At 36.6% G+C, this 27,688-nt stretch overlaps 1 protein-coding gene across 1 annotated transcript in view; it reads right to left on the bottom strand.

Annotated features, from left to right (window-relative positions):
- Nucleotides 1-27,688, bottom strand: part of PTEN (phosphatase and tensin homolog) — a 96,804-nt gene that overhangs the window by 22,419 nt on the left and 46,697 nt on the right. The window contains exons 4-6 of the mRNA XM_052661205.1: nt 11,037-11,081; nt 4,478-4,521; nt 2,463-2,701 (exon numbers count right to left, since the gene is read on the bottom strand). Of these exons, the coding sequence (XP_052517165.1) occupies nt 2,463-2,701; nt 4,478-4,521; nt 11,037-11,081 (328 nt within the window). The remainder of the gene's footprint in view (nt 1-2,462; nt 2,702-4,477; nt 4,522-11,036; nt 11,082-27,688) is intronic.

Here is a 27,688-nt window from a genome sequence, read left to right as displayed (position 1 = left end):
AACTGGATATCAACTATGACATAAAAATTGCCAAGTCAAAGACAATGGCATAGTTTCAATGTGTTAAAGACTAAATAGTAGGACTCTTTCATAAAATTTACTACTGAGCAGAACAGCAAAGTTTAATTTTGGTTAATCTGTACCACTTGGATTTATTCATTACTCTCAAGCAGTGGCCACTGATTCTGGCATAAAAAAGTGAAACAAAATTCAGGGAATATTTATAGATTTTTTTCATATTTTTTAAAAGGTATATAACACAAATAGTTTAAAAGTCCCTACCTTAAAGCTAGTTCTATGAAGAACAAGCTAGAATCAAGACTGCCGGGAGAAGTATCAGTAACCTCAAATATGTAGATGACACCACCCTTATGGCAGAAAGTGAAGAAGAACTAAACAGCTTCTTGATGAAAGTGAAAGAGGAGAGTGAAAAAGTTGGCTTAAAGCTCAACATTCAGAACACTAAGATTACGGCATCTGGTCCCATCACTTCATGGCAAATAGATGGGGAAACAGTGGCTGACTTTATTTTTTGGGGTTCCAAAATCACTGCAGATGGTGACTGCAGCCATGAAATTAAAAGACGCTTCCTCCTTGGAAGAAAAGCTATGACCAACCTAGATAGCATATTAAAAAGCACAGACATTACTTTGCCAACAAAGGTCCATCTAGTCAAGGCTATGGTTATTCCAGTAGTCATGTATGGATGTGAGAGTTGGACTATAAACAAAGCTGAGCACCGAAGAATGGATGTTTTTGAACTGTGGTGTCGGGAGAAGACTCTTGAGAGTCCCTTGCACTGCAAGGAGATCAGTCCTGGGTGTTCATTGGAAGGACTGATGTTGAAGCTGAAACTCCAATACTTGGGACACCTGATTTGGAGAACTGACTCATTTGAAAAGACCCTGATGCTGGGAAAAATTGAAGGCGGGAACAGAAGGGGACAACAGAGGATGAGATGGTTGGATGGCATCACTGACTCAATGGACATGAGTTTGGGTAAACTCCGGAGTTGGTGATGGACAGGGAAGCCTCGCATGCTTCAGTCCATAGGGTCTCAAAGAGTCAGACATGACTGAGTGACTGAACTGAACTGAAAGCTAGTTCTGGCTTCACATTACACAAGTTTTCTATTTTTATTTTAAATTCTTTTTACCTTCTTTCTTTTCAATGACCGAACTGTGTGGTGCTCACCAACCCTGTTTTACATTTCTACCACTGCTTTGGTGACTATCCTTTAATTTGATCCATCTGTCTAGCTCTTCTTCTCATTCAGTCTCTTTTCCTTGTGCTGTCCTACATTTATTCACTTAAGTACAGAAAAATTTACCTTCTGTATTTTCAGTTAGTAAAAGCAGCTGTTTCCCTCTACATGAAGAAAGAATGAACCAAAATAAACACCTCAGGTCCTCTGCTCTGGAATTCATTTTAGTGCTATCATTCCACGGTACACTTAGTATACAGAAATGTATAGCAAATTATTATAATCAATATTCACCAAACCAGGCATTAACAGTAAGATTCAATTTTGTAAACTATCATCAATAAACCATGCTTTGGTATCTTTAGATATAATTCAAAAAAGTAACAACAAATAAAACAGGTGAGGAAGAAGTAAAGGAACAAAAATCAGTGCAACTATACAGCTGAAAATGATAGTTATGATCACCTATGTTTCTGTTTTGAAGTTAAATTAAACAGAAATTAAACTCAAAGAAAGCCCTCCTCATTGCAAAAATTACTAAAACTATAATAAATTTTCACATAAAGTTCAGATGTCTTCCTCAATAGAGCTCTCTTTCCCCTGTAAGTACTTTGGTTTTTTTTCTTTCTTGGAGACAGAAATGTACAAATTCCCTTTGCAAGAAATGTAAACATGTTTTGTCATACTTACTATCCAAAGAAATAAATTCCTTGAAAATCACTGTAAAAATTCTCCAAGAGTTCACTTGTATTACACAAATTTGTCAATGATTTTTAGCAGCCTTTGGTTTTCTGAATAAGAGAAGAACCTTTGACGAATCTTAATTATAATTTCACTTATAAATATTCAAATCAAAAAACAATCTTTATGTATTATAAAAGTAAAGATCACACTTTACTAAGTAATGATATCCAAGCTATTATCCACAGACATTTTATTTTCAAGCAAGCTTCAGGAATATAAATCTTACTTTTGATCAATGTGCTACTTTTTAAAATACTTTGTAAAGATTTCATGAGACCAAACTTTGCAATCCTGTTAATAGGTAAGATCTGCCAGCATGATATGCAAATGCAGGTATGAAGAGAAAAACCTGAATGAATCTGCCATTTGCTCATATGAAAGTTAAGGTAGCATACTGACTTAAATGTTTAGAGGAAGGAAAATAAGGGTTACCAATTATCTTGGTGAAAATTTATTTTCCAATAAATTCTCAGATCTAAGAAGACAGAAGAAAAAAAAATCAAACGTAACTTACCTTTTTGTCTCTGGTCCTTACTTCCCCATAGAAATCTAGGGCCTCTTGTGCCTTTAAAAATTTGCCCCGATGTAACAAATATGCACAAATCATTACACCAGTTCGTCCCTTTCCAGCTTTACAGTGAATTGCTGCAACATGATTGTCATCTTCACTTAGCCATTGGTCAAGATCTTCACAAAAGGGTTTGATAAGTTCTAACTGTGGTGGATTATGGTCTTCAAAGGGATACTGTGCAACTGTGATAAAAAGATAACCTCAGAATAAGAAAATAATCTCACTTGAATTGCTTATTATAAGTAGGTTAACTTTAGAAATGTTGCATGCAAATAGTTTAAAAATATCTGAACTATAGAGGAAAAGAATTTATTGTCTGATAATTTTCTAATTTTTGAACAGAAAATAATCTCTCATTAACTCAAATTTATCCATTCGACAGGTAAGTCAAGTATTATCTTCCTCACTTTATGATGGAGGCAATGGAGTAGCAACATATCAGAGGTCACAACATAACGGAGGAAGAGGCAAACTCAGAATGAAACATCGCACGAGCCTCTTATCAGGGCTCTCAATACGTTTCCTAGCAAAAGGAACTGTAACATCTATAATATCTCATTATCACAAAACGTGTATTCCAAAGAAAGTACAGATCACTAATAAGCCAACAATGCAGAAGACTGCATTTTATGCTTGATGTAACAGAAAGGCCAAGCATATTATTTTAAAGATGGTCTCGAAAATGCAACTGTTGCGTACACACAATTCTAAAGACATTTACAAAAGACACTTAAAAAATTTTTCCTTTATAATGTATACAACTGCAGCAAAGTTAATCAAGCAAAGTTTCAGGACTTTTCACATAAGTTATAAGAACTCAAAACTTCTCTGTTCCCCATTGTTGGGGCTGAGGTTTTAAAAAAGTTTTTCTAGAAATAAGACTTTAAATATATCAACTTAAATTTTACCTTATTGGTCTCTGCCTAGGTTCCACTCTATAAAAATCCTGACTAACATTCAACTAATTATCCTTTGTGTCACTTAAATATGTGAAAAGTATGTCTTTTATATCTTCAACCAAATCATTCATAATGTGACAGGAGATATACTCAATGAAGCCTTTGGTCTGACAGAACAGCTCTTCAGACAATGACTACTACTACAGGGAGTCGTCTGGACAGCTCTGATTTAGTCATCTACCCAGCTGAACCATCATTTCATCTTCTTCCCCAGTGGCATCCAAAAATATCCAGGAAAACCTGTTAAATGTCTATTCAAAGGTGGATAAAGCTCGATTAAGACACTCTTTGACCAGTAAACAGCAAAAATCCACTAAAAATGAAACATTCTTAGTAATAAATCTACCCTAGCTCTCAGTTATTAGCACTTATAAATTCTTAAACCAAGTGTTTGAAAGTCTGTCCCTAAATATTTAGGAAGGAACAATGGCATATGTATTAATCTGTAGCTCAGGCATCAACTTTCTCTTTGTGACTATCACAGCAGCATCTTGCCAAGCTTCTCAACGTTTCAGGTCTCTCGGGGTTCAGAGAGTTTCACAAACACAAATGAAAGTGTTTGTGGACTCTGAGATATGCTACACCTGAAGAATAACTCACTTAAAGCAGTTTTTGCTCTCATCTATCAGGCTCCATTTATCCATATTTCATTATACCCTTTTCCACTGTGCAGGTCATGTTCCATTACAGAATTAAGCCATTCTCCTTTCTCCCTGTAATCTCTTACTATTATGCCAAATGCCTCAAATCACAGATATAACCCTCTATTCTGTTAGTCTATAAACTTCTCCTAGTTTTCAGTTAATTCAATTTAGTCGTCCTCATTTACAAGATCCTTATTTCCAAAAACACAACAGCAAAGTTAATTTCAAATTTTCTCAGACCATCTTTAACATAAATATATTACTTAATACTTGAGATTATTCACTATTGGTATGACAGTAAAATTTAGACTGTTGGCTTCAAGTTATCTAACATAATATGTGTACCTGTACTTACCTCTGCAATTAAATTTGGCGGTATCATAATGTCTTTCAGCACATCTAAAAGAAAAATTTTAATTTGATATGAAACTATCTTGTGCACTCGAGGAAAAAAAATGCAATAGTAACAAACATTTTCTGAACCTTTATAATATACCAGGCATTATGTTAAATATCCTATATTAACTACTTTTTTTAATCCTAAGAATCCTATGAAGTAGGTCCTATTCTTTAATCCACATTTTATAATTAAGAAAACCTAGGTTTAAAATGCTAAGTGTACACAATCAGAGCTTATACATTGGTTACAAAACTTGTAATGTCACTAATATAAAACAGGGCAAATTCACCTGCATCCACACCTTCACCATTTCCTTTATGAAAATTATACATGCTAAGGGATTTGTTTTTTATTTCACAAGTATGTGTAAATAACTAGTTTCAATTTTATCTTTGCCTTATAATTGAGCATACATAGTTTTCTCAAACTATTAGTATTAAAGGTGTATGTTAAAAGTTTAAAAAAAAAGTAGGGGAAAATTTAAAGCAAAGAATGAAAGTGAATGATGCTAATCTACTCAAATACAACATTTACTCGGTTATTCTAAACCTGATCTTTCCCTCTGTAGATAAGCCAAAGGTCATCTTTTTCAATAATCTCTCATTGTTTTAATTAAAGTCTGAGAGTAATGAAAGAGTAGTAAGTAAAATCAATACAGAAAAACATTGACTTAGCATATTTACAGCATGCTAAAATTTGTCTTTTTACCAGTAGTCACACATTTGCTATCATGCACTGGCTGACTCATGATTAACAGGCCACATTTACAGGCTCAGAAAGGGATTCCATACATTAGAGTTTATGGTCAGCAGCATCCTGGTAACTCCAACAACTAGCCAAACCAGGTATTTTCAAAAATTTAGCACTTTAAAACAAATAAAGCCTCTTAATCTGCCACTGCAAAATCCCCAAATTTTTGAACACCTGAAATTTTCTCTTAACTGTACGGTAAGCTCAACTGCAGGAGAACTAGGTCTGAGTTTATAAAAATGTGTAGTCTTTAATTAATAGAAATACATTTAGAACGAAGAGTGAAACAATCTATTCTAGGTACTGTTCCAAATCCTGCTGGGGTGTTATGTAATACAGAATATATGTTTCCATGTTAACGTTCTAAAAAAACTGAAAAATTCTGAATGCTGAAACAAAACTAGTTCAAAGAGTTTCAAATAAGCAGTTATGGACCTGTGTTTTACATTTAAAAATCCTGAGAATATCTGTAAAGTTCTTTTATTTTAAACAGTTTTTAAGCTGAAATCCACATGAAGATAGGGAATCTCCTGGCAGTCAAATGGTTAGGATGGCACTCTCATTGCCGAGGGCCCAGGTTCAATCCCTCGTCGGGGAACTAATATCCCACAAGCCTTGTGGTTGTGGCCAAAAAAAAAAAAAAAAAAAGTCACATGAAAGTTGAAATAACTCTAAGCAAACTGCGATCCACTATTTTTTAACTGGTCAGATCTGAAACAAATCAACTTTTATACTACCACTGAAAACCAAGTTTTCCCATTTTAGGATATTATAATTCAGTATATTGAGTTTGCTAGAAAGAAAATTTATTAAATAATGACATGCATACATACACATCCTTGCTAAATAATTTCATATTCACTTAAATTTTTTAAAAATGACATGACAAAGAGAACTAACGACGAAAATAGTACCATTTTACACTGTCTTTGGTACAGACTAAAGAGGAGTATGGTCAATAGTGAAGAATCCGTGAAAAATGAAAGTGTTAGTCATTCAGTTGTATCTGACTCTGCGACCCCATGGACTGCAGCCTGCCAGGCTCCTCCGTCCATGGACTCCTCCAGGCAAGAATACTAGAGTGGGTTGCCGTTTCCTTCTCCAGGGGATCTTCCTGACCCAGGGATAAAATCCAGGTTTCCTACATTATAGGCAGATCCTTTACCATCTGAGCTACCAGGGAAGCGAAAGAGTCCACGATGGAATATTTTATAAGGAATCATGTAAAGATAGAGCTTAGGAGACAAGGGGAGCACTGTATGCCAGGAAACAATTCTAAGAAACTGGTCTCATGACAACAAAACAAAAATAAACATTCTGAATTTTATACAGCTTCAGTTATCTATAAAATTCCCATACTTTTCCAGCAGCTCACACACTATGACTACCTTCATACTTTGATTCTCCAGCAATATCGTTAACCGGAAAAAAACGGAGGGAAAGTGAAAACAATGAGCTACTAAATGTCTACTAGATGTGCATACCGTACAACCAAGATCCCTTGTTTCCAAATTCATCCTCACAATCACGTAAGAGTTAGTATTATCTCCAGTTTATATATGAGCATTACAAAACTTGCCCCAAACCACAATATATAAATGGAAGAGCCCAGCACTTCTGATTACAAAAGCTGAACTTTTTTCAGTAGTTTCACACTTCCACATAAAATAAAAGATTATAAAACAGTTTAGAAAACAATAACAAATTTTAGTCAAAGTAAGCATTCCTACAAGAGCATTATTTGGCAAAACAGAACCAACAAACAGTGATAATGAAAATATGACTAAAAAATTGCAAAAATCTCTACAAGTATGGATAGGACATATATAAAAACATATACTGGGTCTGGTAGGGATAAAAGTGATCTGGGAAGAGGTTAGTAGGGTAAAAAAGAAGACCCTCAATTAAAACCTTCTCTGATAACTGCACAAATACACACATACACTATTCCTTATAAAATTTTTTGTGGTATATTAGTGATAGGACAAGTTTTTCAAAACAAACCAAAATTGAATATACATGAATGGGAAATGGGATTTAACCAAGACAAGTGTTAGGAAGATTTAACCATTTATGCTTCCTTATAAGGAGAAGTCAAAAGACATCTTTTTAAAATCATCATCTCCTTAGGCTTTTAAGAGATAAGAAAAATGAAGATACACTGAAAGAGTTTTTATGAAAATTAAGCAGCAGAAAATTAAGAAAGGGATGAGATTAATAGGAAAAGCTTCCAGAGAAGTGAGACTTGCCATAGATTCAGCCAGGCATGTAGGTCTCTACTTTCTTCAACAGAACTATCCCTATATTACAAAAGAAAACTTAATAGATAAAAATTAATAACAGCTAAAAGTTTACCACAAAAGGATGGAGAGTTGTATGTTAAAGAGAATATATGATGAAACAGCCAACCTTTTAAAAATTAGTATCTAAGGAACATTTAACTTCCTCAGAGGCAAGAACTATATTGTATCTTTCTACCCTATCTTCCCCCTCCTCACCTTACCCCCCCCAGAAGATAGATTATAGAGGAACATACAAAGATGAAATATACACACTTGCACAAAACAAACTGATTAATGTACTAATTCACCAAGCATATCTGAATTTGGTTAATGATTTGAAGCTAATTCTGTCCTTTCTTAAAATAACCTTACTGAATGCCCAATAATATAGATATAAACAGATAGTCAATTATTAGAAAGTCCATGTTAAGAATTCATCTACATCCACATTATGTCATAGTTGCCATAAAAACTTTTAATATACTATTGAATATAGGTATGTTAAGCATAAGTATTTTAAGGTCTTTCCACTTACATATGGTTTCAAAGACATATATCACATGTAATTAATATCCTAAAAATAAAAGAAACAAAATAGAAACATCTGCTACTTATCAGACTCACTTACCCAGAGCCAGAAATATAAACAGGGATAGGTAAAGAAGACTGAAAAATGATGTCAGAAATCAAAACATTCTACAACTTGGTAATTCTAGAAATTTCTGAAGTAAGTAAAATTTGGGGAGATTAAAACAAACAAAAAAACCAGAAAGGGAATACTGGTATCAACAGTGGACGGTCTGCTAACATATGTACCTGTGTGACCTTGTTCAACTCACTTAACTTCTCTAGGCCTCAGATTCCCCATCTGTAAAATGAGAAGGTTGGACTAAATGATCTCTTTCAGGTACTTTCCAGTTCTATGATTCCATTAAATGGATGGGGGAATAAGCGAGTTAAAATATGTGCACCAAAAGCTACTCTCAACTAATAATGAGACAATTCATTAACTTGAGAGTCCAATGTTTGGATATACAAACAGGCAATCAAGTTTCCAGGTTAGATCCCAATGCCAACTTTAACCAAATAACACAAGTGACCCACAATACTGACAGTACAAACCTAAGTTCTAAATTCTGGAAGCAGGAAGCCACTGCATACAGGAATGAAAAGTATTTCCTTTCTTTTCTTTGGATATAATGTTAAAGTCTTCCTTCTGGGGCTCTACATGCTCAATCCTGAGAGTCTAAATCCAAAAGGACTCATTTAGTGGACTCCAGCTTTGAAAGTTAGTTCATGACCTCTTTTTTTTTTTTTTAACTTAAATTCTGAATCCATTTGTTCAAAAATTACAAAACTCTGTAACTTATTTTCCTCCACATAAACCTCTGGCACCTGCAACAAAAGTTGTTGCAGAAGAGGTTAATCCAGAAAAGAGAAAGATATATGCACAGATCATTTGTAAACTGCTGCTGCTGCTGCTAAGTCACTTCAGTCATGTCCAACTCTGTGCGACCCCATAGACGGCAGCCAATCAGGCTCCCCCGTCTCTGGGATTCTCCAGGCAAGAACACTGGAGTGCGTTGCCATTTCCTTCTCCCATGCATGAAAGTGAAAAGTGAAAGTGAAGTCACTCAGTCATGTCCAACTCTTCGCAACCCCATGGACCGCAGCCTACCAGGCTCCTCTGTCCATGGGATTTTCCAGGTAAGAGTGCTGGAGTGGGGTGCCACCTACACTAAGTTTCTATAGCACCTGTTACTTTCTTTGATTATTTTAATACCACTGCTCCCTCCACACACCATAATCTGACCATAATGGACCCAATCTGGCCAAATCTGGCTTAATTACAGCATATCCTAGACAGTATTACACCACCAAGCTTCTCACATGCCATTCTCTAGGTCTACAACACCATCTTCCCTCCTCCTAAGCCTGCAGGTCAACCTTCATGATTCTTTTCACCTCAGCTGAAGCATTCTGTTCTTTATGAAATCTTCCCTGTAATAGGCAATCACTATTTTGACTGTTGTCCACATAGCTCTCTTCTATACAAGAGTTACCTCTCCTATAGTACTTTGTCTACTTTCTACATTAGACTAATTACTTGAGGGCTGGAACAACATCTTATTCACCTCTGCACTAGCTAACGTTTTAGAATGTCCAACAGGTAACAGGCACTCAGTAAATGTCTGCTTCTTTGTGGATCTGAGGAAATCATTTTACAACTAAGAGACACAACACCTGCGCCTATGTCACTCTCAGATGTTCTGAAGTCTTATCAGAGCACAAAGATCACCAAATTAAAGGTAAATAAGCAACATCCCATAAGCCAATAAGGCACTGCTGCTGCTGCTAAGTCGCTTCAGTCGTGTCTGACTCTGTGTGACCCCACAGATGGCAGCCCACCAGGCCCTGCCGTCCCTGGGATTCTCCAGGGAAAAACACTGGAGTGGGTTGCCATTTCCTTCTCCAATGTGTGAAATTGCAAAGTGAAAGTGAAGTTGCTCAGTCGTGTCAGACTCTCCGTGACCCCATGGACTGTCAGGCTCCTCCATCCATGGGATTTTCCAGGCAAGAGTACTGGAGTGCTCGCCATTGCCTTCTCCCAATAAGGCACAGAGACGCTTTAATTTTTTGGTGAATATTTGAAAGCCCACTCTAGAAAAGAATCTTCTTACATCTGATAAACTCTACAGAAATTAAATAGTGGATAGTATACATAACTTGGGATTAAAAATTTTCCAACGCACCATTTATACATATCACCCAGGAAAAATAAAAGCCATGTAGAAACATAACACATTTTATATATCATTTTTTAGAATTAGAAAATGGTCAGTATTTGGGGAAGAAAAAATGGTCAAGGGCAGAAAAGGGAAGATATTAATATTTGACTCACATTTTTCTTTCCTTTTCTTTTTTTTCCACATCTCTACTCACAAAGTCAAAAGGAAAAGTTAAAGATAAGGTCAGCTAGCTGAATCAAGAGGCAATCGTTACACCCCTGCCTCAAACAAGAAGAACCACCCATTTTAACAATTTTAGGTAACTTATTTATCTTATATACAGTTAGAGAATATACTAATAACTTTTTCAATCAATTGACCTAGAGACAGAGAATAAAATTATATTAGAAGCTTCTCTCCATAGAAGATGGCATTGATGCTTTAACAGAAGCTCTGTGTGAATTACACTTCCAGTTACCACTTGGTTATGGGCGCAAAGATGGGCTAGATGCCAAGTCATGTAAAGCAGATCTAGCAGCATGGATCTGTGCTGGCACTGTTTTACCTCATCACTACACTTTCTAAAATGGCCTAACAATGCTCTCAATCAGACTTCGTGAACTAATTGTTTTAGGAATACAATTCTGTTAAATTTTATCTTTAACTCTACTTCACTCTAACAAGGAAACAACTTTCACTCAATAGTTATTTTAGAAGATATTTGCAAGCATACAAACAAGAAAATATACTTACAGATTGTATATCTTGTAATGGTTTTTATGCTTTGAATCCAAAAACCTTAAAACAAAACAAACAAACAAAAAGCCACCATTAACAAAAATGAGCTAACATTTGAAATTACATTAATACTATTGAGAAAAACGAAAAGACAGATTCTATTTTTCCTAATCTCAAATGTAATTTAAGAAAAATAAACTCCAATAAATATTCCCTCCATGGGTTTAAGCTAGTAAGCAGTTCCTTCTTATATAATTACTATATTACACAGATTTATAAAATCTGCAGTAAAGCCATAGCTTTTCATAAAATGAATATTTTCATAATCTCTCTTTAGCCTAACATAATGAAGTTGAGTGTTAAGAAATAACTTCTTTAAAAAGCATTATTAGCATTTAGCTCAAGTTACCTAGCTTATACATTTTTCTGAGTCACATGCAATCAAGTAATATTAAAAATAATCCTGGTAACTCAGTCATCAATTCTTTCAAACTAAAAACATTTGATATTTGAAAGATGAAAGTAATAACTACTAGTTTTATACAGTGTATTAAACATTTTCACATACATATTCTTATTTGATGCTCACAAACATCTGAGAGGTAGAGCTTCTGCACATTTTACAGATGAGGGAAGCAGGTAAAAGAAATTACAGGACTTGCCTGAGGTCATACAGCTACGATGTCAGAACTCAACACCAGAGACCTGGCTCTCAACAATTAGTGGAGAAACTAAACAACAACTACAGCCAACACTTTATGTACCAGGCACTACTTTCGACACTTTATACATATAAACTTATCAAATCCTGTGAGGGAAGTAACAGAGGGATTAGAAATTTGTAAAGCTGAAGAAATAGAATAAATAGAAGAACAAATGGAAAACAGAAGAGACAATTTTAAAAGACCTAAAATCTAGGAGATGCAACATATGAATAGGTATCCCAGAGCAAAGGATGGAAAATACAGGAGAAATCTATGATATAATTCAAGAAAAAGACCCCAAACTGAAGGTCATGAATTTCCAAACTGAAAGGGTATAATGAATTTTTTTTTTAGTTAAAACAGATCCAAATAAAGGCATACATACTTTAGCGAAGTTTTGAAATACTGAAGAGATAAACCTAAGATCCTAGAAACTGCCTGAATCAGGTTTCATTAAAAAAAATCTGGAATCAGAATAACTTCATACTTTTTAATGGCAACACCAGCAGCTAGAAAACAATTAGACAAAACCTTCTGACTTTACATTATTCCTAGTCTAGAATTCCACAGCTGCTGCTGCTGCTGCTAAGTCGCTTCAGTCACGTCCGACTCTGTGCAACCCCATAGATGGCAGCCCAGCAGGCGCCCCCGTTCCTGGGATTCTCCAGGCAAGAACACTGGAGTGGGTTGCCATTTCCTTCTCCAGAATTTCACAGCAAGATACACTATAAAACAAGTGTGAATCTGTAATAAAGGCATTTTTAAATAAGCAAAGTCTCAAATAATTTTGATTTCCACATATTCTTTCACTCAGGAAATTATGAGAAAATTATGAGAAAATGTGTTCCACCAAGACAGGGGTGGGAAACCTATGGAAAAAGATGACAAATTCCAGAAACTGAAGAACTCAACTCATGAGAAGAAAACAGAAAACAGGGAACCCCTGAATGAATAGTGAAGGAACATCTCAAGTAGACAGTCATACAGCAAGCTCGGAGAACAGCTAAGCCAGTTTAGGGATGAACAGAAGGTTCCTGAAGAAGATGAAATTGATATAATGCCAAATGTGCTCAAACATTTCCAGAGATTCAAACTTAGAGGCAAGTTTAGAGATAAATTAAAGTTAAGAAGGCAGAGACTAAACGAGAGACAGAGAAAGGAGAAAGGGAGAAAGAAGGGGAAACAAAATGCATAGGAAAAACCAGCTATAATATACTATATCGTTTACACTGAGTTCAGTCGCTCAGTCGTCTCTGACTCTTTGTGAACCCATGGACTGCAGCACGCCAGGCTTCCCTGTCCATCAACGAGTCAAACTCCAAATTCATGTCCATTGAGTCGGTGATGCCATCCAACCATCTCATCCTCTGTCGTCCCCTTCTCCTCCTGCCTTCAATTTTTTCCAGCATCAAGGTCTTTTCCAATGAGTCAGTTCTTCGCATCAAGTGGCCAAAGTATTGGAGATTCAGCTTCAGCATCAGTCCTTCCAATGAACACCCAGGACTGGTCTCCTTTAGGATGGACTGGTTGGACCTCGTTGGAGTCCAAGCCACTCTGAAGAGTCTTCTCCAACACCACAGTTCAAAAGCATCAATTCTTTGCCACTCAGCTTTCTTTATAGTCCAACTGTCACATCCATACATGACCAGTGGAAAAACCATAGCCTGGACTAGATGGACCTTTGTCAGAAAAATAATGTCTCTGCTTTTTAATATGCTGTCTAGGTTGGTCATAGCTTTTCTTCCAAGGAGCAAGTGTCTTTTAATTTCAGGGCTGCAATCACCATCTGCAGTGATTCTGGACCCCAGAAAAATAAAGTCAGGCACTGTTTCCCCATCTATTTGCCATGATATGATGGGACTGGATGCCATGATCTTAGTTTTCTGAATGTTTAGTTTTAAGACAACTTTTTCACTCTCCACTTTCACTTTCATCAAGAGGCTCTTTAGTTCTTCTTCACTTTCTGCCATTAGGGTGGTGTCATCTGCATATCTGAGGTTACTGATACTTTCCCCAGCAATCGTGATTCCAGTTTGTGCTTCATCCAGCCCAGTGTTTCTCATGATGTACTCTGCATATAAGTTAAATCAACAGGGTGACAATGTACAGCCTTGACATACTCCTTTTCCTATTTGGAACCAGTCTGTTTTTCCATGTCCAGTTCTAATTGTTGCTTCCTGACCTGCATATAGGTTTTTCAAGAGACAGGTCAGGTGGTCTGACATTTCCATCTCTTTCAGAATTTTCCACAGTTTATTGTGATCCACACAGTCAAAGGCTTTGGCATAGTCAATAAAGCAGAAGTAGATGCTTTCTGAAACTCTCTTGCTTTTTTGATGACACAACGAATATTGGTAATTTGGTCTCTGGTTCCTCTGCCTTTTCTAAAATCAGCTTGAACATCTGGAAGTTTACAGTTCACATATTGTTGAAGCCTGGCTTGGAGAATTTTGAGCATTACTTTGTTAGTGTGTGAGATGAGTGCAATTGTGCAGTAGTTTGAGCATTCTTTAGCATTGCCTTTCTTTGGGATTAGAATGAAAACTGACCTTTTCCTGTCCTGTGGTCACTGCTGACTTTTCCAAATTTGCTGGTACATTGAGTGCAGCACTTTCACAGCATCATCTTTCAGGATTTGAAATAGCTCAATAGGAATTCCATCACCTCCACTAGCTTTGTTCATAATGATGCTTCCTAAACCCCATTTGACTTCACATTTCAGGATGTCTGGCTCTAGGTGAGTGATCACAGCACTGTGATTATCTGGGCCGTGAAGATCTTTTTTGTACAGTTCTTCTGTGTATTCTTGCCACCTCTTCTGAATATTTTCTGCTTCTGTTGAGTCCTTACCATTTCTGTCCTTTATTGAGCACATCTTTGCATGAAATGTTCCCTTGGTATCTCTAGTTTTCTTGAAGAGATCTCTAGTCTTTCCAATTTTATTGTTTTCCTCTATTTCTTTGCACTGATTACTGAAGGCTTTCTTATCTCTCCTTGCTATTCTTTGGAACTCTGCAGGCAAATGGGTTAACTATAAATGACATTTATCTAGTTATAACATAAAAACTCAATATTGATAAAATCAAAATTACAATATAACCACTGGAAGTATGGGAGAATGAAAACATGTAGCTGGATTAAGGGGGAAAAAAAAGTCCATAAACTTGAATGTGAAAAGTATGTTACACAGTCAGTCAAGCAGTACTTAAAACTTTATCACTAACTGATGTCACATTATGGTTTTCGAAGATACCAAAATATTATTTACAATCAACACTGCAGAATTAACATTAGACCTGCCAACAGATTTAAATGTGTTTATAACTATTATTACACAGATATCTTAAAATACTTTATAACCACTATAATGAAAACTAATACAATAGGCATATTTATAATCCTCTGAATTTTATTTTATCAATTTAAATCATTCTAAGAAACAGTTCATAAGCTTCAACAGACTGTCTACAAGATACACGGCATAAGATTATGAACTCTTGCCATGGGGCAGTGGTTATTTACCCTATAAATCTATCTGATTCTAGTATTTCATATGTACATATTTAAGGTATGTGTAACTTTTCCTAATTCTTTTTTTTTTAACCCAGTACTTCAACCAACCCCGGAAGCATTGATTTTGCTATGAAGACTTCTACTGAACTATAAATAATATTACAAGAAAAAGTGGTATGTTATAGACCCTTTCATTCCTATCTCTTTTACCTTCTTTATCTTCTATATTCTTGGATATTTCTCAATTTGTACTTTTGGATTTTTCTTTAAAATTAGGTAAAATTTACATATAGTGAAATACATAGATCTCAGGTACACAATTCTATGAATTCTGAAACAACCACTCCAATCAAAATATAGGACACTTCTTCCATCCCAGAAAATTCCCTCATGCCCAATTGCAGCGAAGCCCCACCAAGCTCTCAGGTAGCTACTACTATTTCATGAAGTATGCATTCTTTTCTAACTGACTTCCTTCACTTACTTTTTTAATTTATCCATGGTGTAACATGTATCACTAGTTCATTCTTTTTATTCCAATTATTACTCTGTTGTATGAACATACCACCACTGATCCACTCTTCTTTGATGGATATCTGGGATTTTACAGTTTGGGGTTATTATGAACCAAGTGCATAAACATTCTTGAGCAAGTCTTTTATGGGGACATATGCTTTCACTCTCTTGAGTAAATAATAGCTAGGCGTAGAACTGCTGGGTCACAGAGTAGATAGGGGTGGGTGTACACTTATCTCTGTGAGAAACTACTGAACACCTTTCCAGAGTGGCTGTTCTATTCCACAGATCTACCACATTTTAAGAGTTTCAGTTGCTCCACAGTCTTATCAACATTTGGCACTGTTGGTTTAAAAAAAAAATTCTAGTCCTTCATTTGTTTATTAGTCATTTTTATACTTCCTTTTGTGAAATATCTAAGTTACTGGCTCATTTTATCCCCCAACTGGATTGTCTTTTTTATTACTGATCTAAAGGAGTCTTCTATATATTCTGGGTATAAGTCCTTTGTCATATATTTGCTCCCTGTGTACAACTTGACTTTCCATTTCCTTAATAATGTGCTTTGATAATCAACAACTTTAAATTTTTATAAAATCCAATATATCATATTTTTCTTTTGTTTAGAACCTTGTAGTTTCTCTGAGAAATCTTCCCATACACAAAAGCAGTTCATAAATATATTCTCTATCTTTTATTCTAGAAGCTGTATACATACTTTTAGACTTTTTTCAGTTTCTATTTTAATTTGGTTCTATTTAATTTGGTTTAATAGATAATGCTAAGGATAATTAGAATATCTAAAACATGGACAAATGATTTCAAGGACAGTGATCATAAAATTTAATAAACAACAACTCATTGCTACCTGCAGTATCTTCCACCATGGGTTGCTTATGAGAGAAAATGAATAAGCAAAAAATAATCTACAAAATACAATTCTCTCTCAGAAAGCCTACAATGTAAATGTGAGCAAAGGAGGGGAGGGGAGGTATTATGGAAGATTAACATTTCATTTTTACTTCATTCTGAGTTTGGTAACTTTATGATTTGAATCCAAATACATAAACCTACACTATATTAACAGGAATGTATACATCCTATTGCCCAGCTCCAGGGAATACTATTCAAAGGTGGTAGTCCTATACACTTAAACTGGAGCCCAAAGTAGTGGCAGGACACATACCAAAATGGTCATAGTGGTTATCCTGGGTTTACAGGGAGAGATGGGCGCTTTCATGATTTACTTTCAACACTTCTACAATTTTGTTGTTAAAATATAAGCACATACTACTTTCAAAAGAAAAAAGTTTTCTGCCCTAATTTATTTCCCCTAAAAAGTAAGAATTGATGAAGTTATATCACATTGTTCTACCTCTAAAGAGCAGGCTTCATGAAAGTCTAGGTTCTTTTAAACAGTATTTTTTAGAGTTTACATGAAATTATTATTTCCATATACTGTTTTGAAGTACAAAAAAAAAGAATCCAAGTTTTTTTATGTGACAACAGTCCTCTTCGAGAAATAATTAGTTTTAATGAGATTCATGCAATCCCTATTTATAACGACTCGGGAGGTTTTTCTTAATTGTATTTTCATTCAAACTGAGCCTGTCCTGAGGATATTAAAAAAAAAATTTTTACTAGCACACACTTGGTGCCAAATCACAAATCTGACATCAGTGAGAAATGATGTCAACAAAAAAAGAAACGATTCATTAAAATGCTGGTAATGTGTTATTCGTCTAAACCCCTCGTAGATGTTCCAGCCATGAAAAAGCTTTTTCTTCAATTTCATCAACACACTTTTTATGTTACTTTAGCTAGTAACTACTTTGTTTATAATGTATATTCGAAGATAACTGTTATCTTTTTTTAATGTTCAAGGATTATTTATTATGGGCACAACTGCTAAGAATTTCTGCTTCCCATTCTTTTATTTTTCTACATTCCTTTCAGGAAGGACAAAGGCTTACTAAACAGTCTCATTTGATTCTTCATAACACATACTTAAAAATAAAATCAGTTCTAAAAAAGAAAACTATCTGTAAGGGTAAACTTTCATAAAATTAAATATTCCACAAAATAATAATGGCTGAGCTAGTAAAATAAAAATAGATTTGAGTAGGCAAATAGGTACCAAACTGGTGGTGGCCTATTGAGGTGCAATGTTAAGGCTATTAGAACAATATCCAGGTTGGAGACTGAGAAAGAATATGATGATTGATTACCAATGTCTGCCATTAGTGAGGGAGAGAGGATAAAATAAAAATGTTCACTCTGCCATCTCCAGAAGACATCAATACAAACTTATGGGTTGTTGTCATTCAGTCACTAAGTTGTGTCCAAATCTGCAGCCTCACAGAATGCAGCACGCCAGGCTGCCCTGTCTTTCAGTATCAATTTAGAAAAAGAAAATTTGAACATTATAAATTATTATACAGTAGGCCAAGTTACTGTAACTAGATACAAGTCTATTATGAATAAGCCTTAAAAAACTTTGTTCTAAAAATATTTTTTTACACTGGCATTCAATATAAAGGGGCCATCTCTTAAAATTTGTCTTACACTTTCGACGATTATAGAGTACTGGTATAGGCATTTTTCCTTTGTAAATAACTGCAAAATTGGAAAAAATACATGAGGAACTAAACAAAAGGCAGCAGAGGCCTATGATCTTCAAGGAAAAAGAAACCTTACCTGCCTCGTGCAAAACCTGTATGCAGGTTTTTCTCTAAGTTTACCCTTATAGATACTTTTCTTTTTTAGAACTGAAGTGATTTTATTTTTAAGTGTGTGTTATAAGGAATCAAATGAGATTATTTATGTAGTAAGCTTTTGTCATTCCTGAATGGAATAATAAATAATCTTTGAACATTAAAAAAGGAAAACAATTATCTTTGAATATACATTACAAGAAGCAACAGTTAGACTCAGACATGGAACAATGGACTGGTTCAAAGCTGGGAAAGGAGTACATCAAGGCTGTATTTTGTCACACTGATTATTTAACTTCTATGCAGAGTATACCATGCGAAATGCCAGGGTAGATGCAGGCACAAGCTGGAATCAAGACTGCCAGGAGAAATATCAATAACTTCAGATATGCAGATGACACCACCAATGGCAGAAAGTGAAGAGGAACTAAAGAGCTCTTGATGAAGTTGAAAGAGAAGAGTGAAAAAGCTGGCTTAAAACTCAGCATTCAAAAAACTAAGATCATGGCATCTGGTCCCATCACTTCATGGCAAATAGATGGGGAAAAAATGGAAACACTGACAGACTATTTTCTTGGGCTCCAAAATCACTGAGGATGGTGACTGCAGCCATGAAATTAAAAGATGCTTGCTCCTTGGAAGAAAAACTATGACAAACCTAGACAGCATATTAGAAATCAGAGACATTACTTTGCCAACAAAGGTCCGTATAGTCAAAGCCTCGGTTTTTCCAGTAGTCATGCATGGATGTGAGAGTTGGACCGTAAAGAAGACTGAGTGCCAAAGAATTGATGTTTTTGAACTGCAGTGTTGGAGAAGACTCTTGAGAGTCCCTCGGACTGCAAGGAGATCATATCAGTCAATCCTAAAGGAAATCAATCCTGATTATTCATTGGAAGGACTGATGCTGAAACTGAAGCTCCAATACTTTGGCTACCTGATGCAAAGAACTAACTCATTGGAAAAGACCTAGATGCTGGGAAAGATGGAAGGCAGGAGGAAAAGGGGACGACAGAGGATGAGATGGTCGGGATCACATCACTGACTCAATGGACATGAGTTTGAGCAAGCACCAGGAGATGGTGAAGGACACAGAAGCCTGGTGTCTTGCAGTCCATGGGGTCGCAAACAGTCAGATCAACTAAGCGACTGAACAACAACCCCAAGCCTGCCTTGTTTTCAGCTTGAAGACTCTATTTTGACAGAGCAGAAGGAAATGGAACAAAGGTTTCACTGAGGTAAACAGACAGAAATTGGAGTTCTGGGTGGTAAAGCAGCTAGGGTTTGTGGAACAGAAAAGCAGAAAAAGGAGGATGGACAGATGGAGGGACTTCGAAGTCTGTGTGGAAATTAACCTCAGGGCCTTGGCATGGGTTAGGCTGCATAGCTGCAGGTTCTGAAGCATAATGGAGACAACATCAGAGAAAGGACAGTACTGGGAGAAAGAGTTATGTCCAGCCAGAATGGAGAGACTTTAGGTATTCAGCTGAGACCCTAGAAAGCCACACCTGAGGAGTAAGGACCATGACACGAAGCAAAAGACAAAACTGAAACAGGCCTACCTTAACAAAGAAAACCAAGCCTGATGATATAAGGAGATTAGCCATCAATTTAAATGCCTGCCAAAATGAAACTCAGCACACTTAAAGTAACAATTCAGACTTCCTACAACATAAAACATTCATCATACAATTAAAACTTATTAGGCATGCAAAGCAGGAAAATATGATCTATGACCAAGAAGGAAAAAAAAAAAAGCAGTCAACAGAAACCAATTCCAAGACGAACCAGATGTTGGAATTAGCAGACATGGATTCTGAAGAAGCTATTATAAAAATATACAAGAATGTAAAAGAAAATGAGTATAGCTTAAGTGGAAAGATGAAAAATCTTAGTAAAGGCATAGAGATTATAAAAGACAGAAATTCTAGATCTCAAAAGTACAGTATCTGAAAAGAAAAATCTACTCGCAAGACTGAGGACTGCAGAAGATGTGGGAGATTGAGTTTTCTAAGAATGGACATATTCCCCATTACACATGCTCCTCTTAAACATAACCTTAACAATGGTCTCTTTTAAGTGGTGGAGTCTACGGTCCATCCCCCTTGAACTTGGGCACACTTCTGTGATTACCTCAACCAACTGAGTACTGGCAGAAGTGAGGTAAAGCTATTTCTAATGCTAGGTCATAAAAAATGCCATATACTTCTACCATGGACTCTGGATCTTCACTTTCAAGAAGGTGCCATGCTATGAGGAAGCTCAAAATAGCCTACATGGAAAGGCCAGGTGTAGGGTTCTGGCCAACAGCCCCATTAAAGACCTAGATAACAGACAGTCTATACCAGAAACATGAGTGAAAACACAAATAGATGATTCAGCCCTCAATCTGCCAAAACTCATCTCCTGCCACTGAGTTTTCCCAACTAAGGCCCCAAATATTCTGGAGCAGAAATAAGTCATTTCCACCATGCCTTGTCCAGATTTCTGACTCACTTAATCTGCGAGTACAAAATAAATAAATGTTCTATGCTATTTATGTTTAGAGGTGGTTTGTTATACATAGATATCAGCTGGAAAATAAAGATATGAATTTGATAACACATAGTAGTTAATTATTTAACACAGAGAACAAAAGAAAGAAATTGAAAAACAAAAATTTAAAGACATCATGGCTAAAAATTTCCCACCCACAGTATATAAAACATCAACTTAGAGACATTACAAGCTCAATAAACTCCAAATAAGACAAATATAAAAAGAACCAAACTATGCCTATTATAATCAAAACCACTGAAAACCCAAGAGAAAAAACAAAAGGAGTCAAGAAAAAGATACATTATATATCTAGGAGAATACAAGTATGAATAATGGCTGACTTCTCATCAGATCTAATGAAGCATTCAAAAACAACAACAAAGTCATCACAGAAGTCTATATCCAGCAAAACGCCTTTCAAAAACAATCAACAAATATAGAGGATTTGTCACCAGCAAACTTGTTCCTAGGCTGAAGGGAACTAATTCCAGATGAAAACTTTGACTCTAAAGAAATAAACAAAAAGCATCAAAAATACAGGAGTCGGTATAAAAGGTCATCTTTCTTCTTGATTTCACTGAAAAATAACTGGTTAAAGCAAATAAAATAACATTGTATTCTGTGGTTTACTACATACGTAGACATAAAATACATGACAAAAATCATACAAAAGAAATGGAGGAAAACAGAATTTTACTGTTGTAGGGCTCTTATATTTTTATGCTTACAATAACAACTCTAAGAGAACTGTAACAAGCTGTGTTCTATGATTCTGAGAACAAACTCTAAATATATACAGATACACACACACACACACACACACACACACACAGCTAAAAAATAGAAGAATTTAAATGGAATACTTTAAAATATTCTATTAACCCCAAAAAGGACAGAAAAAAAGGAATGAAGGAGAATGAGGAAATAGGAATGAATGGAATAAAATAGGAATGAATGAACAACTAAACACAAATAGGAAGGTGTTAAGACTAAAAGAAAACATATTAATCATCATATTAAATATAAATGGACTAAACACTCCAATTAAGAAAGTCAGTGATTATAAGGCAAGTTCAAAAGTACAAATACTTGCTATACAAGCTGGCACACTCTGCAAGCAATGAATACACTATGCAATGCTAAAAAGTGAAAGAAGCCAGATTACGTAAATCAAATGCAAAACCAAATCTAGATGCAACCAACTCTAGAGGCTCTATACATTAACACCATGCTGCTGAATTCATTCCAACAGAGGAGAAAAAAATCTAGGTAGTAAGATAAGCTTTTACTGACTCTTAGAAGGTATCAGAAATTCAGTTATTATTTTGGTGAAGTTACTGGTGGTCCAGAGTCTGATCTTCTATCTTTCAGAATTAAACTTGATCACGTCAACATATTGAGCAGTGTTTTTCCCCCCCAGGAAATTAGAACCTGTATCGTACGACCGATGTATGATTATTATAATGATCATAACGGCAATATGTTAATGTACTGAAAAATCCAATTGCCATAAGAACTAAATTATTCATTTAAGATCGTATCTCACCATAAGGAGATCTGAGAAGTGTAATCAGAATGTTGCTGAGTAAGTGTGAACTCAAATAAGAGAACTTAAATGAAGCAATTTTTAATAGACTAAGATATTCTGATGCTTCCATCTCCACAAAAGGTATAGCTTTCCCAAAACTATCTGAAGTTCATTGGCTAAGACTTCCTTTCTCTTGGCAGTGTTTTTCCTGTATTTCAATAGCCAACCAATCTTTCTTTACACTGAAAGGCTTTATGTAGATGAAGTAAACATATTCCACTGGACTAATCTGAAGTCTTACTCTAAGTTCTAAGAGTCCTTCTGTTTCTTAAAGGTGAACTAGTATATTTCTGCTCTGTGCCAGTATTTATAGATTAGAGCATTCTATCATTTGCAAGTGCTTGGACAACTGATAAGATATCATCCAAAAAATATGTCTTGAAAACTTGCAAAGTGACAAACACTACTGTAGATACACTGGTAACAAAACTCCAAGTATGAACAACCACAATCATTAATAAAAACTGCTTCCAGCAGCTTGACAGAAACCCAGCAAACCCGGTTTTACAAACGTTCCCATTCAGAAAGCAGTCTAAGGACACTGGACAGTTCCTGCCAATCCAGCGGAGGCTAAGAAGAAACCAATTACTTTACATGCTGCACGGTCCTGCAGCAAAGCAACTATTTGGAAACCACATTTAAGTCTGCTGTGTCCACGTTCAATCGATATTCGCCCTTACAACCCTAACAAACCTACAGCTGCTACTGCTACTACTGAAACGTGAAATTGGATTGCTGTTTTTCTTTTTAACACATAAATCGTATCATGCTTCATCCCATTAAACAAAGGTAAACTTCAAATACTCTACTAGGTTGGTGCAAATGTCATTGCTGTTTCAGACTGTGAATTTTACCGTTATAACTAGGCTCAAACACATCTTTATTAATCAAAATGGGAACCATTATAATAAATACATTTGTGTCAATGAGAAGTAAGTTTGTTTACTCCTGTAGCATAAAAATCCGAGCTTCAGGATTTGACGAACTCTTGGAGAACATTTTCTGCCTCCTGCTGGTTGTAGAAGTGTTCTGCCTGCAAAAAATTGAGATACTTGAAGAAATGGTAGTTGGCTGGTGAGATGTCAGGTGAATATGGTAGATGAGGCAAAACTTTGTGGTACAGTTTATTCAACTTTTGAAGGGCTGGCTGTCTGATGTGTGGTTGGGTGCTGCTGTGGAGGAAAATCGGGCCCTTTCTGTCGACCAATGGCAGCTGCAGGCAATGCAGTATTCAGTGCATCTCACTGATTTGCTGAGCATACTTGTCAGATAAAATGGTTTCGCCAGGCTTCAGAAAGTTATAGTGGATCAGACTGGAAACAGACCACCAGCAGTGATCATGACCTTTATTTGGTGGAAATCGGTCTTTGGGGAAGTGCTTTGGAGCTTCTTTTCAGTTCAACCACTGAGCTAGCTGTTGTCGCCTGTCATATAAAATCACTTGTTATAGAAAAGCTGTAACAAACCTAGACAGCAAATTAAAAAGCAGAGACATCACTTTACTAACAAAGGTCCATCTAGTCAAAGCTATGGTTTTTCCAGCAGTCATTTACAGATGTGAGAGCCGGACCATGGAAAAGGCTGAGCACCAAAGAACTGATGCTTTCAAATTGTGGTGCTGGAGAAGACTCTTGAGAGTCTCTCAGACAGCAAGGAGACCAAACCAGTCAAATCTAAAGGAAATCAACCCTGAATATTCATTGGAAGGCCTGATGCTGAAGCTGAAGCTACAATACTTTGGCCACCAGAGGCGAAGAGCTGACTCACTGGAAAAGATCCAATTGCTTGGAAAGACGGAAGGCAGGAGGAGAAGGGGGCAACAGAGGATGAGCTATTTGGACGGTATCACTGATTCAATTGACATGAGTTTGAGCAAACTCTGGGAGATAGTGAAAAATAGGGAAGCCTGGCATGCTATAGTACATGGGGCTTCAGAGAGTCAGACGTGACTTAATGACTCAGTTCAGTTCAGTAGCTCAGTCGTGTCCGACTTTGCGACCCCATGAACCACAGCATCCCAGGCCTCCCTGTCCATCATCAACTCCTGGAGTCCACCCATAACCCATGTCCATTGAGTCAGTGACACCACCCAACGATCTCGTCCTCTGTCATCCCCTTTTCCTCCTGCCTTCAATCTTTACGAGCATCAGGGTCTTTTCAAGGAGTCAGCTCTTCGTATCAGGTGGCCAAAGTACTGGAGTTTCAGCTTCAACATCAGTCCTTCCAATGAAAACCCAGAACTGATCTCCTTTAGGATGGACTGGTTAGGTCTCCTTGAAGTCCAAGGGACTCTCAAGAGTCTTCTCCAACACCACATTTCAAAAGCATCAATTCTTCAGTGCTCAGCTTTCTTTATAGTCCAACTCTGACATCCATACATGACCACAGGAAAAACCATAGCCTTGACTAGACAGACCTTTCTTGACAAAGTCATGTCTCTGCTTTTTAATACACTGTCTAGGTTGGTCATAACTTTTCTTCCAAGGAGTAAGCGTCTTTTAATTTCATGGCTGCAATCACCATCTGCAGTGATTCTGGAGCCCAGAAAAATAAAGTCAGCCACTGTTTCCACTGTTTCCCCATCTATTTGCCATGAAAGGATGGGACCAGATGCCATGATCTTCGTTTTCTGAATGTTGAGCTTTAAGTCAACTTTTTCACTCTCCTCTTTCACTTTCATCAAGAGGCTCTTTAGCTCCTCTTCACTTTCTGCCATAAGGGTGGTGTCATCTGCATATCTGAGGTTATTGATATTTCTCCTGGCAATCTTGATTCCAGCTTGTGCTTCATCCAGCCCAGCATTTCTCATGACGTACTCTGAATATAAGTTAAATAAGCAGGGTGACAATATACAGCCTTGATGTACTTCTTTTCCTACTTGGAACCAGTCTGTTGTTCCATGTCCAGTTCTAACTATTGCTTCCTGGTCTGCAAATAGGTTTCTCAAGGGGCAGGTCAGATGGTCTGGTATTCCCATCTCTTGAAGAATTTTCCACAGTTTCTTGTGATCCACACAGTCAAAGGCTTTGGCATAGTAAAGAAAGCAGTAATAGATGTTTTTCTGGAACTCTTTCGATGATCCAGCAGATGTTGACAATTTGATCTCTGGTTCCTCTGCCTTTTCTAAAACCAGCTTGAACATCAGGAAGTTCACAGTTCACGTACTGCTGAAGCCTGGCTTGGAGAATTTTGAGCATTACTTTACTAGCATGTGAGATGAGTGCAATTGTGCAGAGGTTTGAGCATTCTTTGGCATTGCCTTTCCTTGGGATTGGAATGAAAACTGACCTTTTCCAGTCCCGTGGCCACTGCTAAGTTTTCCAAATTTGCTGGCATATTGAGTACAGCACTTTCACAGCATCACCTTTCAGGATTTGAAATAGCTCAACTGGAATTCTATCAACTCCACTAGCTTTGTTCGTAGTGATACTTCATAAGGCCCACCTGGCTTCACATTCCAGGATGTCTGCCTCTAGGTAAGTGATGCCATCACACCATTGTGATTATCTGGGCCGTGAAGATCTTTTTTGTACAGTTCTTCTGTGTATTCTTGCCACTTATTCTTAATATCTTCTGCTTCTGTTAGGTCCATACCATTTCTGTCCTTTACTGTGCCCATCTCAGCATGAAATGTTCCCTTAGTATCTCTAATTTTCTTGAAGAGATCTCTAGTCTTTCCCATTCTATTGTTTTCCTCTATTTCTTTACACTGATCGCTAAGGAAGGCTTTCTTATCTATTCTTTGGAACTCTGCATTCAGATGCTTATATTTTTCCTTTTCTCCTTTGCTTTTCGCTCCCCTTCTTTTCACAGCTATTTGTTAGGCCTCCCCAGACAGCCATTTTGCTTTTTTGCATTTCTTTTTCTTGGGGATGGTCTTGATTCCTGTCTCCTGTAAAGTGTCACAAACCTCCGTCCATAGTTCATCAGGCACTCTGTCTATCAGATCTAGGCCCTTAAATCTATTTCTCACTTCCACTGTATAGACATCAGGGATTTGATTTAGGTCATACCTGAATGGTCTAGTGGTTTTCTCTACCTTCTTCAATTTAGTCTGAATTTGGCAATAGGAGTTCATGATCTGAGCCACAGTCAGCTCCTGGTCTTGTTTTTGCTACTGTATAGAGCTTCTCCATCTTTGGCTGCAAAGAATATAATCAATCTGATTTTGGTGTTGACCATCTGGTGATGTCCATGTATAGAGTCTTCTCTTGTGTTGTTGGAAACAGGTGTTTGCTATGACCAATGCGTTCTCTTGGCAGAGCTCTATTAGCCTTTGCCCTGCTTCATTCTGTACTCCAAGGCCAAATTTGCCTGTTACTCCAGGTGTTTCTTGACTTCCTAGTTTTGTATTCCAGTCCCCTATAATGAAAAGGATGTCTTTTTTGGGTGTTAGTTCTAAAAGGTCTTGTAGGTCTTCATAGAACTGTTCAGCTTCTTCAGACTTAATGACTAAACTACAACATATAAGTCATTAGCAAAAAAACACAAAGCAAGAAATGTGCATTAAAATGATGTATAACATAACTACATTTATTTAAGAATGTATTTCTATTATCAATGGCCAAGATCAACAATGTAAAACCACAAATACTTTTACACCAACCTAATAGTCCGTAACTATCTTCTCCTAGTCATTTTCAGGTTGTCACAATCAAAATTAGTTATATATCTGACAAAAGAAAAGTATCTTGTTGAAAATGTACTCTTGCCTGCACAGTAGTACTTTCTCCAACATTATCTCAAGTTAAACAGAAAGGCAAAAATAAGAGCTTTATATTAAATTCAGGTGAAAAATAGTAATCTCCACAACTAAAGGAAATCTATTTTATCTAAAGAGGTATAAGATTCAAAGGAAAAGAGGTTTCTGGGGCTTACCAGGTGGTTCAGACAGTGAAGAATCTGCCTGTGATGCAGGAGATTCAGGTTCAACCCCTGGGTTGGGAGGATCCCCTGGAGAAGGGAATGGCAACCCACTCCAGTGTCCTTGCCTGGAGAATCCCATGGACAGAAGAGCCTAGTGGGCTACCGTCCACAAAGAGTTGTACAGGACTGTGTGACAACAGTTTAGGGTTCTATTATAATCCATTTTCA

Source organism: Budorcas taxicolor, chromosome 23 (assembly GCF_023091745.1).
Source record: "Budorcas taxicolor isolate Tak-1 chromosome 23, Takin1.1, whole genome shotgun sequence".
NCBI classification, from domain to species: Eukaryota; Metazoa; Chordata; class Mammalia; order Artiodactyla; family Bovidae; genus Budorcas; species Budorcas taxicolor.
The sequence above is the reverse complement of the archived record's forward strand: the minus strand, read 5'-3'. Positions and strand labels throughout refer to the sequence as shown.